General features: G+C 44.0%; 1 protein-coding gene across 3 annotated transcripts in view; it reads left to right on the forward strand.

Moving 5' to 3' along the window:
* Positions 1 to 17,698, forward strand: part of IFT80 (intraflagellar transport 80) — a 184,130-nt gene that overhangs the window by 155,607 nt on the left and 10,825 nt on the right. For all 3 annotated transcript variants that reach the window (XM_038749271.1, XM_038749279.1, XM_038749289.1), the window contains 2 exons: positions 60 to 232; positions 14,697 to 14,820. In XM_038749271.1, coding sequence (XP_038605199.1) covers positions 60 to 232; positions 14,697 to 14,820 — 297 coding nt within the window. The remainder of the gene's footprint in view (positions 1 to 59; positions 233 to 14,696; positions 14,821 to 17,698) is intronic.

Raw genomic sequence — 17,698 nt, forward strand, 5'->3', positions numbered from 1 at the left:
CTGGTTTGAAATGCTGTTGGTCTCATTTTCTTCTTCAACCATTTATTCCTCTTTCGTAGATTGATAAGGTTCAGTACATCAATTCTATAAAAGACCTTCCTTCCAAAGAGTCGAAAATGGCCCACATACTGATGTTTAGTGGCAATATACAAGAAGCCGAAACAGTCCTTCTGCAGTCCGGCCTCATTTATCAAGCCATCCAGATTAACATTAATCTTTACAACTGGGACAGGTAATATAGTGTTTAACCAGTAGGTACTAATGCCATATGCCTGAATAAACTCTTCACAAACTGCAGGATACATAACATTTGGAATACTGCCTTTTTTGGAATGCAGAATGCCTCGATACCTTTAGATAATTCTATTTACCATATTCATTAACTGTCGTATTTATTGAGCGCTTACTGTGTGCAGAGCACTGTACTAAGTGCTTTAATAAACAGTTTACTAAATCCCTCTTTTTAAATTGATGTTATTGAACTTTTCAAATAGAAAGGGCCTTGGAGTCAGAAGACCTGGGTTCTAGTCCTGTATCTTCCACTTGTCTGTTGTGTGACCTTGGGGACATCACTTTAACTTCCCTGGGCTTCAGTTACTTCATCTTTAAAATGGAGATTAAGATTGTGAGCCCTGTGTTGGGAATATCCAACTTGATTATCTTGTAACTACCCTAGTGCATAATACAACCCTTGGCACATAGCAAGCACAGAACAAGTACCATAAAGAATGATAGAATTCATTGCAAACTCTTAAGAGGTTTTAGATTTTTTCGGGACAATGGATAATTACCTCTAACAAACCATGAAGGTGCTATTTGGTAAATTACCATTCCTTGACCCTCAAAGTTACCAAAGTTCACTCCCAAAATGAATGGGACCTAGAGTATTATTTTTTGGTTGGGTAGAACCCCGCTGTACCAAACTTCAGCTAGTCCCAGCCTGTCCAGGTTGCTTCAGACAGAGGCAGATACCCAGCTAAGCTGGGCACCACATTTCCATCCCAAACTAGGTTTTACATACTGAACCCTTTCTGCCCCATCTCCTTTTCCTGCCTCTCATCTCTTTGCTTCTAGCTGGACTCCCCTCTCTAGCTCATCTTTGAATCATTTAATCCTAGCAGAACTTCATATCACTTTGATCTTTCCCTCACCTGGTGTTCTTCTTAGATCCATTCTCCCCAGTTTGCCCTCCAGTCCAGATAAACACCTTCCCATTTAAACAGACTCCCACCCCAGCATTCTTGTTTCCCTGTGATTCACCAGTATGTTTGGTTTTGTTCTCTGTCTCCCCCTTTTAGACTGTGAGCCCACTGTTGGGTAGGGACTGTCTCTATATGTTGCCAATTTGTACTTCCCAAGCGCTTAGTACAGTGCTCTGCACATAGTAAGCGCTCAATAAATACGATTGATGATGATGATGATATTTAAGTGCTTGCTATGTGCCAGGCACTGTTCTAAGTGCTGGAGTAAATACAGGTTCATCAGGTTGGACATTAATTCATTAATTCATTCAATCGTATTTATTGAGTGCTTACTGTGTGCAGAGCACTGTACTAAGCGCTTGGGAAGTACAAGTTGGCAACATATAGAGACGGTCCCTACCCAACAGCGGGCTTACAGTCTAGAAGGGGGAGACAGAGAACAAAACAAAACATATTAACAAAATAAAATAGAATAAATATGTACAAGTAAAATAAATAAATGGAGTAATAAATATGTACAAACATATACATATAAACAGGTGCTGTGGGGAGGGGAAGGAGGTAAGGCAGGGGGATGGGGAAGGGCAGGAGGGGGAGAGGAAGGAGATGGCTCAGTCTGGGAAGGCCTCCTGGAGGAGGTGAGCTCTCAGTAGGGCTTTGAAGGGAGGAAGAGAGCTAGCTTGGTGGATGTGGGGAGGGAGGGCATTCCAGGCCAGGGGGATGACGTGGGCCGGGGGTCGACGGCGGGACAGGCGAGAACGAGGCACGGTGAGGACATTAGCGATAGAGGAGCAGAGGGTGCGGGCTGGGCTGGAGAAGGAGAGAAGGGAGGTGAGGTAGGCGGGGGCGAGTTGAGGAGAGCCTTGAAGCCCAGGGTGAGGAGTTTTTGCCTGATGCGTAGGTTGATTGGTAGCCACTGGAGATTTTTGAGGAGGGGAGTAACATGCCCAGAGCGTTTCTGGACAAAGACGATCCGGGCAGCAGCATGAAGTATAGATTGAAGTGGGGAGAGACACGAGGATGGGAGATCAGAGAGGAGGCTGATGCAGTAATCCAGTTGGGATAGGATGAGAGACTGAACGAGGAGGGTAGCAATTTGGATGGAGAGGAAAGGGCTGATCTTGGCGATGTTGCGGAGGTGAGACCGGCAGGTTTTGGTGATGGCTTGGATGTGAGGGGTGAACGAGAGAGCGGAGTCGAGGATGCCTGTCTGGACTACTGCATCAGCCTTCTCTCTGATCTCCCATCCTCGTGTCTCTCCCCACTTCAATCCATACTTCATGCTGCTGCCCGGATTGTCTTTGTCCAGAAACGCTCTGGGCATGTTACTCCCCTCCTCAAAAATCTCCAGTGGCTACCAATCAATCTGCGCATCAGGCAGAAACTCCTCACCCTGGGCTTCAAGGCTGTCCATCCCCTCGCCCCCTCCTACCTCACCTCCCTTCTCTCCTTCTCCAGCCCACCCCGCACCCTCCGCTCCTCTGCCGCTAATCTCCTCACGGTGCCTTGTTCTCGCCTGTCCCGCCATCGACCCCCGGCCCACGTCATCCCCCTGGCCTGGAATGCCCTCCCTCTGCCCATCCGCCAAGCTAGCTCTCTTCCTCCCTTCAAGGCCCTACTGAGAGCCCACCTCCTCCAGGAGGCCTTCCCAGACTGAGCCCCCTCCTTCCTCTCCCCCTCCTCCCCCTCTGTATCCCCCCGCCTTACCTCCTTCCCTTCCCCAGAGCACCTGTATATATGTATATATGTTTGTACATATTTATTACTCTATTTATTTTATTTGTGCATATTTATTCTATTTATTTTATTTTGTTAATATGTTTTGTTTTGTTGTCTGTCTCCCCCTTCTAGACTGTGAGCCCACTGTTGGGTAGGGACCGTCTCTATATGTTGCCAACTTGTACTTCCCAAGCACTTAGTACAGTGCTCTGCACACAGTAAGTGCTCAATAAATATGATTGAATGAATAAATGAATAGAAGGGGGAGACAGACAACAAAGCATGTAGACAGGTGGCAAAACTGTCAGAATAAATAGAATTATAGCTATATGCACATCATTAATAAAATTAATAGAGTAGTAAATATGTACAAGTAAAATAAATAGAGTAATAAATATGTACAAATACATACAAGTGCTGTGGGGAGGGGAAGGAGGTAGGGCTGGGGGGGTGCTGGGGAGGAGGAGAGGAAAAAGGGGGCTCAGTATGGGAAGGCCTCCTGGAGGAGGTGAGCTCTCAGTAGGGCTTTGAAGGGAGGAAGAGAGCTAGTTTGGCGGATGTGTGAGAGAGGGCATTCCAGGCCAGGGGAAGGACGTGGGCCAAGGGTCAATGGTGGGACAGGTGAGAACGAGCCCAGCCCAGCCCGCAAACTCTGCTCCTCTGCTGCTAATCTCCTCACTGTACCTCGCTCTCACCTGTCCCACTGTCGACCCCCGGCCCACGTCATCCCCCTGGCCTGGAATGCCCTCCCTCTGCCCATCCGCCTAGCTAGCTCTCTTCCTCCCTTCAAATCCCCACTGAGAGCTCACCTCCTCCAGGAGGCCTTCCCAGACTGAGCCCCCTCCTTCCTCTCCTCCTCCTCCCCCTCCCCATCCCCCCCTTACCTTCTTCCCCTCCCCACAGCACCTGTATATATGTATATAAGTTTGTACGTATTTATTACTCTATTTATCTTATTTGTGCATATTTATTCTATTTATTTTATTTTGTTAATATGTTTTGTTTTGTTCTCTGTCTCCCCCTTCTAGACTGTGAACCTACTGTTGGGTAGGAACCGTCTCTATATGTTGCCAACTTGTGCTTCCCAAGTGATGATGATGATGATGATGATGATGGCATTTGTTAAGCGCTTACTATGTGCAAAGTACTGTTCTAAGCGCTGGGGGGGATACAAGGTGATCAGGTTGTCCCGCATGGGGCTCACAGGCTTCATCCCCATTTTACAGATGAGGTAACTGAGGTTCCAAGAAGTTAAGTGACTTGCCCAAGGTCACACAGCAGACACATGGTGGAGCCGGGGTTCGAACCCATGACCTCTGACTCCAAAGCCCGTGCCCTTTCCACTGAGCCACGCTGCTTCTCAAGTGCTTAGTACAGTGCTCTGCACACAGTAAGCGCTCAATAAATACAATTGAATGAATGAATGAACGAGGCACAGTGATGCGGTTAGTGACAGAGGACCGGAGGGTGAATGCTGCGCTGTAGAAGGAGAGAAAGGAGGTGAGATAGGAGAGGGCGAGGTGATGTAGAGCCTTGAAGCCGAGAGTGAAGGGTTTTTGCTTGATTCATAGGTTGACAGGCAGCCACTGGAGATTTTTGAGGAGGGGAGTGACATGCCCAGAGCGTTTCTGTACAAAGATAATCCGGGCAGCAGAGTGAGCATAGACTGAAGTGGGGAGAGACAGGAGGATGGGAGATCAGAGAGGAGGCTGTGATCATGTGGTTTATCATTTGGTTTGTTAGAAAAGCCCAAAATGGGACATCTCTTAGTCACAGAAGTCCAAATTAACAGAATTAGTCTCGAAATATATGTCTTTCAATGCACAAATAATTAAACAGTGATTTCAACTCAAAAGTCTTTTTTTCTTTATCAAGTATATATTTTTATTTGTGCCTGTACTGTTGTAATTGAAAAGCCCACTGATTTCCACCTACAAAAACCAAATATTCCTATAATTATTTTCTGAAGTGTAAAGCCATATTTTAAAAATTCATTTGGTTCTTTTTAAAATGGACTAAATTGGGGGTATTGGAAAAAAATGAAAGAAGTTTGAGTTGCTAGGTAAGCACTATTGGATTATCTAGGTATAATGGCTCTTTAAATTTTAAAGGTGTTGTTTTATTCTTCTAGAACTGTTTTAGGTCCAGGAGTGACTCCTTAAGCAATGCTCCTATTTTTGTTCTTTCATTTAAAAAACAAACAAAACCAACAAATGAAGCGAAAACAGGGCTAGTGTTGGAATGGAGAGAGCCCATTTTCCCAGACATCTTCCAAGTGGGTTTTGTTGGAAGTCACCCATATCCCAAAGAGAAATTTGGTTTTGCAAAAAAATACTTTTAATGAAAATATTTTGGTAGATATACGCGTACCTTAAATAGATGCTCTTCACCCAGGTGTCCTTGCCCTTTCTCTTGCCCCACCTATCATTATCACGATCGGACTGTCTCTATATGTTGCTAACTTGTACTTCCCAAGCGCTTAGTACAGTGCTCTGCACACAGTAAGCGCTCAATAAATATGATTGGTGATGATCATCATCAGCAGCATCATCAACTGTATTTGTTTATTTATGGTGGTAGTGGTGGTGGGGGGTTTTTAATTGTATTTATTAAGTGTTACCAAGTGCCCAGTACTATGTCTACTGAGCATTCAGGCAGATATGAGATAATCGGGCTGGAAACAGTCCCTGTCCCACATAGGGCTCACAGTCTTCATCCCCATTTACAGATGAGGAAACTGAGGCACAAGAGGAGTGAAATGATTTGCCCAAGGTCTCACAATACCCAAGTCCTCTGACTCCCATTCCCGTGCTCCTCCCACTAGGCCACACTACTGTGTTTCGCATTGTTGCTGCTGCTTCTCATTTATCACCTAGCAGACAGTGTAGTAAGCATTTGGGAAATATAAAAGGGGGAAAAGGTGTGATTTGCCCCCTTTAAGGAGGTCATACCAATGATGGTGATATGAAAATATAATAAAAGTATAATAAAAAACACAAAAATGTTAAAATAGCAAAATAGAAGAGTCAAATGATAAATACAAGTGAAAGAATCAATAGTAGAGAATGTACCCGTCCCTCTTTGTCCCTGCCACAGCTCCTGTTCTCGCCTCAGGCCCTGCTCTCCTCACGGAAGTGTTCTCTCCCTGTTCTGACACCAATTCCTTCGCCAGATGGCTCAGACCCTCGGACTCCTCCCCCTCCAACTTCCACCTGCTCTTTTCTGCTGCTCCTCAACCAGTGGTAATTACTGAGCACTTACTGTGTGCAGAGCACTGTACTAAGTGCTCCCCTACATCCCTCCCATCCGCCTCTTGCCTTGGTCCGGGTCTGACTGTCGCTTTTCCCCCATTCTGGCCCAGGCCTCACCGGTAATCAGCATTTAATTTACTGGTTGAAGCACTTGGCTGGGGCCCAGATGGAAATAATTTCCACTTTATCTATTAAAGCATCTAGTATATCAATCAACTAACCAATCAATGGTAATTATTGAGCACTTACTATGTGCAGAGCACTCTACTGAATGCTTGGGAGACTGCAATGCAACAGAATTAGTAGACACGTTTTCTGCCCATAAAGAATTTATAGTCTAGAGGGGGAGGCAGACATTAATATGAATAAACAAGTAATTTATAATACATAAGTTAAAGATATGTTCATAAGTGCTGTAGGGTTGAGGTGGGGAGACTATCAAATGTCTGTATAAGTCAAGTCACTATAATAACAATAATTATTATCATATTTGTTAAGTGCTTACTGTGTGCCAGGCACTTTTCTAAGTGCTGGGGTGTATACAAGTGCATTGGGTTGGACACAGTTCCTGTCCCACATGGGGCTCATAGTCTCAACCCCCATTTTACAGATGAGGTAACTGAGACATAGAGGAAGTGAAGTGACTTGCCCAGGGTCACACAGCAGATGAGTGGCGGAGCTGGGATTAGAACCCGTGACCTTTTGACTTTGAGGCCTGTGCTCTAGCCACTATGCCATACACTACATAAATCAATAATATATATTATATATATATATATATATAAATAATATAAGTGGTAATTATGGAGCACTTACTTTGTGCAGCTCATTTTGCTAAGCACCTGGGAGAGTACAGTACAAAAGAATTGGTAGATGCACTCTCTGCCCACGAGAAGCGTACAGTCTAGGGAGGGGGCTTACAGTCTATACACACATATAGATGTGTGTGTTTTATAAAATATAGGACCGCTTATATAGATCCTCCCCCGGTTTTGATCATCTATTCTAAGAGAATAAAGTGGCAGAGGATATATATTTAGATGTTCAGTGAAAAGGTAAGAGAGACAAGGCTTTATTAGCATTTATTTTAGATCCCCCTGCTATATTTTCTACTTAATGTAACTGCTGGTGACTGTTATGATATTTAATAGGGCAGAGACGATTTGAACTAGATACAGTTCCAACTGTTGGGACGTTATATGTGATGTAAATACAATGATAATGGTATTTGTCCCAGTCCTACACGGGGGCTCACAGTCTACGTGGGAAGGAAAACAGGTAATCCCCATTTTACAGATGAGGAAACTAAGGCCCAGAAAATTTAAGTGATTTGCCCAAGGTCACACAGCAGGCAAATGCAGAGCTGGCATTAGAACCCAGATCCCCTAACTCCCTGGCTCATATTGTTTCCACTCGAGTATGCTGTTTCTCATAGAGAAATAGTCCCCTTCTCCCTACCTCCCCAGAAGAAGCATCTTTGTCGAAGAAAGCCGTAAACAAAGCTGCTGGAAAACCAATCAGTTCTCTGAAGGTTGGGAATGTTTCATTAAAGGAATGGGGGGATATTCAACCTGCATCACTTTGGAAGGTAGAAGAATTTTGAGGATTCCTTGTTGGAGAATGGTCTTTCCCTGAGTGGTACCTGTACTGCTCACTATGTCTGAGATCGTAGAATCACTGAGCTTCACTGAGTGTATTGATTCATTTGTTTGAGTAGTGATTCTTAGATATTTCCTAATGAGGGAAAGTTGAACATTTTTGTGATTAATATGAGCAGATAGGAAATGCCATACTAAATAATAATAATTATGATATTTATTAATCAATCAATCGTATTTATTGAGCCCTTACTGTGTGCAGAGCACTGTACTAAGTGCTTGGGAAGTACAAGTTGGCAACATATAGAGACAGTCCGTACCCAACAGTGGGCTCACAGTCTAAAAGGGGGAGACAGAGAACAAAACCAAACATACTAACAAAATAAAATAAATAGAATAGATATGTACAAGTAAAATAAATAAATAAATAGAGTAATAAATATGTACAAACATATATGCAGATATATATATATATTAAGCGCTTACTATATTCCAAGCACTGTTCTAAGCGCTAGGGTAGACACAAGGTAATCAGGTTGTCCTTCATGGGGCTCACAGTCTTCATCCCCATTGTACAGATGAGGTAACTGAGGCACTGAGAAGTGAAGTGACTTGCCCAAAGTCCCACAGCCGACAAGTGGCAGAGCTGGGATTAGAACCCACGACCTCTGACTCCCCAGCCCAAGATCTTTCCACTAGGCCACGCTGCTTCTCTAAATCAGACCAGTGATCCATCCAACCAAATAATCTATGTCTGACTATGACAACAAATGGTTTTTGGAAGAGTAGTGATATGGTTGAATAATTTATAGGGTTGTCCTCCTTGATATCTATTCTCGTGATTCTAAATGTACCATCAAACATCATCAACCTTTCGGCTATATAGCTATTCAATCCCTTTTAAAGTTAAAGTACATTTGTTTTGATCAAGGTGTTGAAAATGTCATGTTGAAATTACATCATATATGTGTGTATATATATATGCATCTGACATATATCCTTCTATTAAAATGTAGTCAGAAAAATTTCCTGGATAGATTCCAGATTCAGAATCTACTGTCATACTTGTTCAGATGCCAAATATTCATTTGTACTATTTCTGCAACCTTTATCTAATTTTGAATGAGCGTCTTCTAAGTGAAGTAAGAAAGCATTGTCTCCCCAGCCTAGGCTTTGAAGAAGTATTTTAAATGTCAGTCTTATCCCTGTCCTGTCGCTGACTTGCCCATCACTGTGGACGGCATTACCATCCTTCCCATCTCACAAGCCCGCCACCTTGGTGTCGTCCTTGACTCCGCTCTCTCATTCACCCCACATATCCAATCTGTCACCAAAACCTGCCGGTCTCACCTTCACAATCACCAAGAGCCGCCCTTTCCTCTCCATCCAAACCGCTACCACATTAGTACAATCACTTATCCTATCCCGACTGGATTACTGCTTCAGTATCCTTTCTGACCTCCCAACCTCCTGTCTCTCTCTGCTTCAGTCTATACCTCACTCTTCTGCCCGGATTATCTTTCTACAGAAATGCTCTGGGCATGTCACCCCCTCCTCAGAAATCTCCGTGTGGGACAACCTGATTATACTGTATCCCCCACTAGCGCTTAGAACAGTGCTTGGCACATAGGAGGAGCTTAACAAATGCCGTCATTATTATTATCATTGCCTGTCAACCTCCATATCAAGCAAAAACTCCCCATCACCTCGCCCCCTCTTACCTCACCTCCCTTCTCTCCTTTTACATCCCAGCCCATACACTCCACTCCTCTGGTGCTAACCTTCTCACTCTGCCTCGTTCTCGCCTGGCCCGCCGTCTACCCCTGGCCCACGTCCTACTTCTGGCCTGGAATGTCCTCCCTCCTCAAATCCACTCCCCCCCCCCGCCCCCAAGCCCTACTGAAGGCTCACCTCCTCCAAGAGGCCTTCCCAGACTAAGCCCCCCTTTTCTCAGCTCCCCCTCACCTCCATCACCCCGACTCGCCCTCTTTGCTCTACCCCCTCCCTGCCCCACAGCACTCGTGTATATATGTACATATCTATAATTCTTTTTATTTATATTAATGTCTGTTTGGATGTGTATATATCTATAATTCTGTTTATATTGATGCCTGTTTACTTGTTTTGATGTCTGTCTCCCTACTTCTAGACTGTAAGCCCGTTGTGGGCAGGGACTGTCTCTATTGTTGAATTATACTCTCCAAGCCCTTAGTACAGTGCTCTGCACCCAGTAAGCGCTCAATAAATACAATTGAATGAATGAATATCTGCAGTATTCATCCTTAATCATTCATCATTCTCCATCACCTCACCCCCTCCTACCTCAACTCCCTTCTTTCCTTCTACAGCCCAGCCCGCACCCTCCGCTCCTCTGCCACTAACCTCCTCACCATGCCTCGTTCTCCCGTGTTCCGCTTTCGACCCCCAGCCCATGTCCTCTCCCTGGCCTGGAATGCTCTCCTTCCGCACATCTGCCAAGCTAGCTCCTTCCTCCCTTCAAAGCCCTACTGAGAGTTCACTTCCTCCAGGAGGCCTTCCCAGACTGAGCTCCCTTTTTCCTCTCCTCCTCCCCATCCCCCCCCACCCTACCTCCTTCCCCTCCCCACAGCACCTGTATATATGTTTGTACATATTTATTACTCTATTTATTTTACTTGTACATATTTACTATTCTATTTTATTTTGTTAATATGTTTTGTTTTGTTGTCTGTCTCCCCCTTCTAGACTGTGAGCCCGCTGTTGGGTAGGGACCGTCTCTATATGTTGCCAACTTGTACTTCCCAAGCGCTTAGTACAGTGCTCTGCACACAGTAAGCACTCAATAAATACGCTTGAATGAATGAATGAGTCCTTGGCTGCCACTACTCAGTGTCAGATAATTGACTAGAAACTATATCTTAATTTTTCTTCAGGACATCCATCTGTCCCAGTGGTCAAAGTAATACTCTTAAAGAAAATTTTAGTTTCCATGAAATTTTAAAACTTTATCATTTTTAAATGCTTAATATGTGTCAAACACTGTTCTAAGGGCTGGGGTAAGTACACGTTAAATAGGTTGGGCATAATCCCTGTTCCACCTGGGGCTCACAGTCTTAAGTATAAAACCATTTATCATTAGTTACCTAATTTAAGATGCTGTCATGAAGTTATTGTAGTATCTGCAATAAGCCTGCAATAGAGTGGCTCTTTGGAGTTAGAAAGCATAAATTTCTGAGACTGCTACGCTCATAAATAAGACCACAAAATGCTTGCTATTGTAAAGATCTATAGCTCCTTGCAGGCTACCAATCAATCTGTGCATCAGGCAGAAACTCCTCACCCTGGGCTTCAAGGCTGTCCATCACCTTGCCCCCTCCTACCTCACCTCCCTTCTCTCCTTCTCCAGCCCAGCTCGCACCCTCCGCTCCTCTGCCGCTAATCTCCTCACCGTACCTCATTCTCGCCTGTCCCGCCATCGACCCCCAGCCCACATCATCCCCCTGGCCTGGAATGCCCTCCCTCTGCCAATCCACCAAGCTAGCTCTCTTCCTCCCTTCAAGGCCCTACTGAGAGCTCACCTCCTCCAGGAGGCCTTCCCAGACTGAGCCCCTTCCTTCCTTTCCCCCTCGTCCCCCCTCCATCCCCCCATCTTACCTCCTTCTCTTCCCCACAGCACCTGTATATATGTATATATGTTTGTACATATTTATTACTCTATTTATTTATTTATTCATTTTACTTGTACATATCTATTCTATTTATTTTATTTTGTTAGTATGTTTGGTTTTGTTCTCTGTCTCCCCCTTTTAGACTGTGAGCCCACTGTTGGGTAGGGACTGTCTCTACATGTTGCTTGTACTTCCCAAGCGCTTAGTACAGTGCTCTGCACACAGTAAGCGCTCAATAAATACGATTGATTGATTGATAGTATAAGACTCATGAATATGACTTTGCCTTATGTCAAAAACAGCAATTAAATTAAATTAAACCACATGTTCAATCTGTCACCAAATCCTGTCAGTTCAAGTTTCAGAACAACACAAAAATCTGCCCTTTTCTCTCCATCCAAACTTCGTTCACATTAATCAAAGCAACTAATCGTATGCCTCCTCGGTTACTGCATCAGCCTCCTCGCTTACCTCCCTGGCTCCTATCTCTCCCCACTCCAGTCCGTACTTCACTCTGCTGCCCGGATCATTTTTCTACAAAAACCTTCAGTCCATGTCTCCTCAATCCTCAAGAACCTCCAGTGGTTGCTCATCCACAGAAACAGAAACTCCTTACCTTCAACATTAAAGCATTCAATCACCTTGCCTCTTCTAATCTTATGTCTGTGATTTCCTTCTACAACCCAGCTCACACACTTCACTCCTCAAATGCCAACCTGCTCACCATACCTCATCTCATCTATTTTGTCTCCGACCCCTCGCCCACATTCATTCATTCATCCATTCAAGCGTATTTATTGAGCGCTTGCTGTGTGCAAAGCACTTAAGTAAGCACTTGGGACTTGTACAATATAACAACAAACTGAATCATTCCTGCCCACAATGAGCTCACAGTTTAGAGGGGGAGACAGACATTAATATAAGTAAATAAATTACAATTATATATATACATGTATGCTATGGGGATGGGAGGGAGGATGAATGAAGGGAGCAAGTAAGAGCGGTGCAGAAGGGAGTGGGAGAAAAGGAGAGGAAGTAGATGTGCCTTCAGCAAGGCTTTGAAGTGAGGGAGAGCAATTACCTGTCTGATATGAGGAGGGAGGCCTTTCCAGGCCAGAGGCAGGACATGGGGTAGGTGATGAGTTAGATGAGATCGAGGAACAATGAGAAGGTTAGCATTAGAGGAACAAAGTGTGCGGGCTGGGTTGTAGTAGGAGAGGAGGGAGGTGAGGTGGCGGGGTGGGGTGGGGGGGGGAGGTGATTAGGTGCTTTAAAGCCAATGTTGAGGAGTTTTTGTCTTGCCTCTTCCCTCTGGCCTGGAACTCCCTCACGCTTCTTATCCGATGGACTATCACTCTCCCAATTCTAAAACCTTATTAAATAATAATAATAATGATGATGGCATTTGCTTAGCGCTTACTATGTGCAGAGCACTGTTCTAAGCACTGGGGGGGAGGATACAAGGTGATTAAGTTGTCCCACGTGGGGCTCACAGTCCTAATCCCCATTTTACAGATGAGCTAACTGAGGCTCAGAAAAGTTAAGTGACTTGCCCAAGGTCACACAGCAGACATGTGGTGGAGTCGGAATTCAAACCCACGACCTCTGACTCCAAAGCCTGTGCTCTTTCCATAGAGCCACGCTGCTTCTCCACCAATAGGCCTTCCCCAAGTCCTCATTTCCTCTTCTCCAACTCCCTTCTGTGTCACCCTTGTACTTGGATTTAGACTCTTTATTCACCCCACCCTCAGCCCCACAATAATAATAGTAATAATAATAATGGCATTTATTAAGTGCTTACTATGTGCAAAGCACTGTTCTAAGCACTGGGGAGGATACAAGGTGATCAGGTTGTCCCACGGGGGGCTCACAGTCTTCATCCCCATTTTACAGATGAGGTAACTGAGGCACAGAGAAGTTAAGTGACTTGCCCAAAGTCACACAGCTGACAATTGGCAGAGCTGGGATTTAAACCCATGACCTCTGACTCCAAAGCCCAGACTCTTTTCCACTGAGCCACGCTACACAACACACGTACATAACCATAATTTTTTACTTATATTGTCTATCTTCCCTTCTAGACTGTATGCTCCTTGTGGGCAGGGAACACGTCTACCAACTCTGTTATATTGCACTCTGCAAAGAGTATTCATTCATTCAATCATATTTATTGAGCGCTTACTGTGTACTAAGCGCTTGGAATGTACAGTTCAGCATTTAAGAGAGACAGTTCCTGCCCACACCGGACTCACAGTTTAGAAGAGGGGAAGTATAGTATAGTGCTTTGCACACACTAAGTGCTCAATAAATATGATTGGTTAAATTTTGGAAATTTATATTACCCCTTTCCACTCTTCTCTCTTTGCGTTGCCTACTTTTTTCTTTGCCATACTTTCGTGGAGGAAGTTACCAAAACATAATGTGGTTCTTTGTTTTTGAGAAATACTTTTAAAGTTGTCGGAGCTTTAGTTAGCAGACATATAATCAGTCAATCAATCAATCAGTCAGTGGTATTTATTGACCACTTACTGCAGATGACGGAATGGAGGCACAGGGAAGTTAAGTGACTTGCCTAAGGTCATACCTTCTGTGGCAGGATTAGAACCCAGATCCTCCGACTCCCAGGCCTCTCTTTCCACTTAGGCCATGCTGCTTCTCAGCTTTATGCATTCCATGTATTTCTATATGTAGTATCTGTACTTTTCCTTCTGCTTCTATTGCATGCTGTAGAATTTAAGTTTGACTTCCCCCCCATCAAACTCCAAAACTCCTTGACATCAAGGACCATGTCTTTTTTGCTTTTATTTCATTCTCCCAAATATCTACAACAATGTGAATCATTAAGCTCTCAATAAATACTGTTGAATGAATTAATGAATTTCTGGTTGAAAAAAATGTATAGGAAGAACCCAAGCGATAAAGGCCTTGATGCTTCTTTCTGGATTAACCAAGTGAGAACAGCAGTTGTTAGAAAGCGGCTTGGTTTAGTGGCAAGAGCACAGGCTTGGGAGTCAGAGGACTTGGGTTCTAATCCTGGCTCCGCCACTTATCTGCTATTTGACCTTGGGCAAGCCACTTAACTTCTCTGTGCCTCAGTTACCACATCTCTAAATGGGGATTAAGACTGTGAGCCCCATGTGGAACAACCTGATTACCTTGTATCTACCCCAGCACTTGAAAGTGCTTGGCACATAGTAAGCGCTTAGCAAATACCATTATTATTATTGTTATCATTATTGTGAGTATAATTCTATTAACCCTCTTTATTTCTTGTTGTAGGGCACTTGATTTGGCTGTGAAACACAAAACCCATGTTGATACAGTTCTGGCGTACCGTCAAAAGTTTCTGGAGGCCTTTGGTAAAAAAGAAACTAACAAACGATATTTGCAGTACGCAGAAGGTGTAAGTATTCTGTAAAAATGTAAAATATTTATAAAAAAGATTTGCACTTAGACCAATGGGTACGAATCCTTAAATAGAGTAATGCTAATTTTTGTCATGAAATAATATTCCATCCTCAAACCTTGAGCCTTTTAAGTATAGACACTTCACAGACTATAGACAAAATCCTCGAGTAGTCTACATTCTAGTTGGAGGTTACCTTGTAATAGCTTTCGTAGAGCTATTGTGCTCTCTGACCCCAGTCTGAACCTGTTATCCTTGCCAGTTACTGTGCAGAGCATAAAGAGAGACAGAGTAAGGATGCATGGATGGCTCAGAAGGACCTGAGTTCCAATCCCAGCTCCGCTACTTGTCTGCTGTATGACCTTGGACAAGTCACTTAACTTCTCCGTCTCAGTTACCTCCTCTGTAAAATGGGGATTCAGACTGTGAAGCCCCATGTGGGACATAGACTCTGTCCAACCTGATCAGCATGTATCTACCCTAGCGCTTAATACAGTGCTTGGCACATAATAAGCACTTATAACAAATACCTTAAAAAACCACCATTACTGCAAAAGCAACTCAAGCACATGTCCTGCTGGCGATGTCATATACCCCTCCCCTCTTAACTATTGGTATCTGAGCTCATCTATCTTAAATGTCAAAGGACCAACCTAAGTGAATTCTTATATCGTCATGGGAAGTGTGCAAGCATGGAAGAGATTCTCACTCAGTGACACTTACACTCAAGATACTGTTTCTCCATCAGAAATGTGAACAGCGAGACAAAGAGCAGTAGAAGAAGTAGTATTAAGCGCTTACTCTGAGAGGCCTTAGTATTTATTAAGTGCTTTCTGTGTGTAGAGCACTGTTCTAAGCCCTGGGAAAAAATACACTGTTGAGAATAAGATGAGGTCTAAAGAGAAATTACCCCAAATTGAATGTCCTACATATGACTGTGTAGTTCATCGATCCCAGAGATAATGAGAATTTTCAGCCAAAGCTGGAGAAGTCACACTTTATGGGCAGGGAATGTGTCCACCAACTTTTTTGTATTGTACTCTCCCAAGAGCTTAGTAGAGTGCTCTGCACATAATAAGTGCTCAGTAAATACCATTGATTAATTGATTGATCAGGTTAAGAATATGCAAGTATTTTTAAAAATGCTACTATAGGGTCAGATTGGTCTGGCATTCAGCCTCTGGCTCTGACATCGGACTCCTTGGAAGAGGGAGCATTATGATGGATTTTTATTATGAATTTTGATAATGATGATAATGATAATGATGATGGCATTTGTTAAGCACTTACTATGTGCGACGCACTGTTCTAAGCGCTGGGGGGGATACGAGGTGATCAGGTTTTCCCACGTAGGGCTCACAGTCTTAATCCCCATTTTACAAGTGAGGTAACTGAGGCCCACAGAAGTGAAGTGACTTGCCCGAAGTCACACAGCTGACAAGTGGCGGAGCCGGGATTAGAACTCATGACCTCTGGCTCCCAAGCCCGTGCTCTTTCCACTGAGCCACACTGCTTTTCTTCATAATGATGATAATGGTTGCCACCCCCTTACATCCATCTCCAGTATTTGCTACTCTATTTTATTAATGATGTGCATATAGCTATAATTCTATTTATTCTGATGGTTTTGACACCTGTCTCCATGTTTTGTTGTGTTGTCTGTCTCCCCCTTCTAGACTGTGAGCCCATTGTTGGACAGGGACCGTCTCTATATGTTGCCAACTTGTTCTTCCCAAGCGCTTAGTACAGTGCTCTGCACACAGTGAGCGCTCAATAAATTCGATTGAATGAATGAATGAATCACCGTTGAGTCTCAAGTTAGGGTTGGAATGTGTGAAAGAGAAGAGTAGTCATTCTGGCTGCCAGCTCCACCATAGAAGTATGATGTTGGAATTTGCAAGTGTAGATAAAGCATTTAAAGCTACCAGAAGAGAAAACTCTAAGTGCGTATCAGTTCTGTTATTGTTTTATAAGAACCAGCTTACGTACAGTCTGATGTGGCCCTTAATTATAATATTCAGGGTGAAGATGGCTATTAAATCAGTACCAGCGAACTTGGGCTCTCCATCACCTCGCCCCCTCCTACCTCACCTCCCTTCTCTCCTTCTACTGCCCAGCCCGCAACCTCTGCTCCTCCACCGCTAATCCCCTCACCATACCTCGTTCTCGCCTGTCCCGCCATCGACCCCCGGCCCACGTCATCCCCCGGGCCTGGAATGCCCTCCCTCTGCCCATCCGCCAAGCTAGCTCTCTTCCTCCCTTCAAGGCCCTGCTGAGAGCTCACCTCCTCCAGGAGGCCTTCCCAGACTGAGCCCCTTCCCTCCTCTCCCCCTCGTCCCCCTCTCCATCCCCCCATCTTACCTCCTTCCCTTCCCCACAGCACCTGTATATATGTATATATGGTTGTACATATTTATTACTCTATTTATTTATTTATTTATTTATTTTACTTGTACATTTCTATCCTATTTATTTTATTTTGTTGGTATGTTTGGTTCTGTTCTCTGTCTCCCCCTTTTAGACTGTGAGCCCACTGTTGGGTAGGGACTGTCTCTATGTGTTGCCAATTTGTACTTCCCAAGCGCTTAGTACAGTGCTCTGCACATAGTAAGCGCTCAATAAATACAATTGATTGATACAAGTTGCATATGCTTCAGTACACTACTATGTATTCTGTACAGATCCCCCAGCTGTCCTGCTCTGGTGCCTCTTGGACTTTTTTCTCAGTTCCTTAATTTTCTCAAGTTTCCACTGGTGTTTTCAATGTGAAAACACTCTGCGCTCTCCCTTATCTTTCTTGTAACTCATTGCAGTGTTTTTCCAGCTATTTCAGCCATCTGAAACAACTTATTTAATTTCTTCATTTCTTATCCCC

Source organism: Tachyglossus aculeatus, chromosome 1 (assembly GCF_015852505.1).
Source record: "Tachyglossus aculeatus isolate mTacAcu1 chromosome 1, mTacAcu1.pri, whole genome shotgun sequence".
Classification (NCBI taxonomy): domain Eukaryota; kingdom Metazoa; phylum Chordata; class Mammalia; order Monotremata; family Tachyglossidae; genus Tachyglossus; species Tachyglossus aculeatus.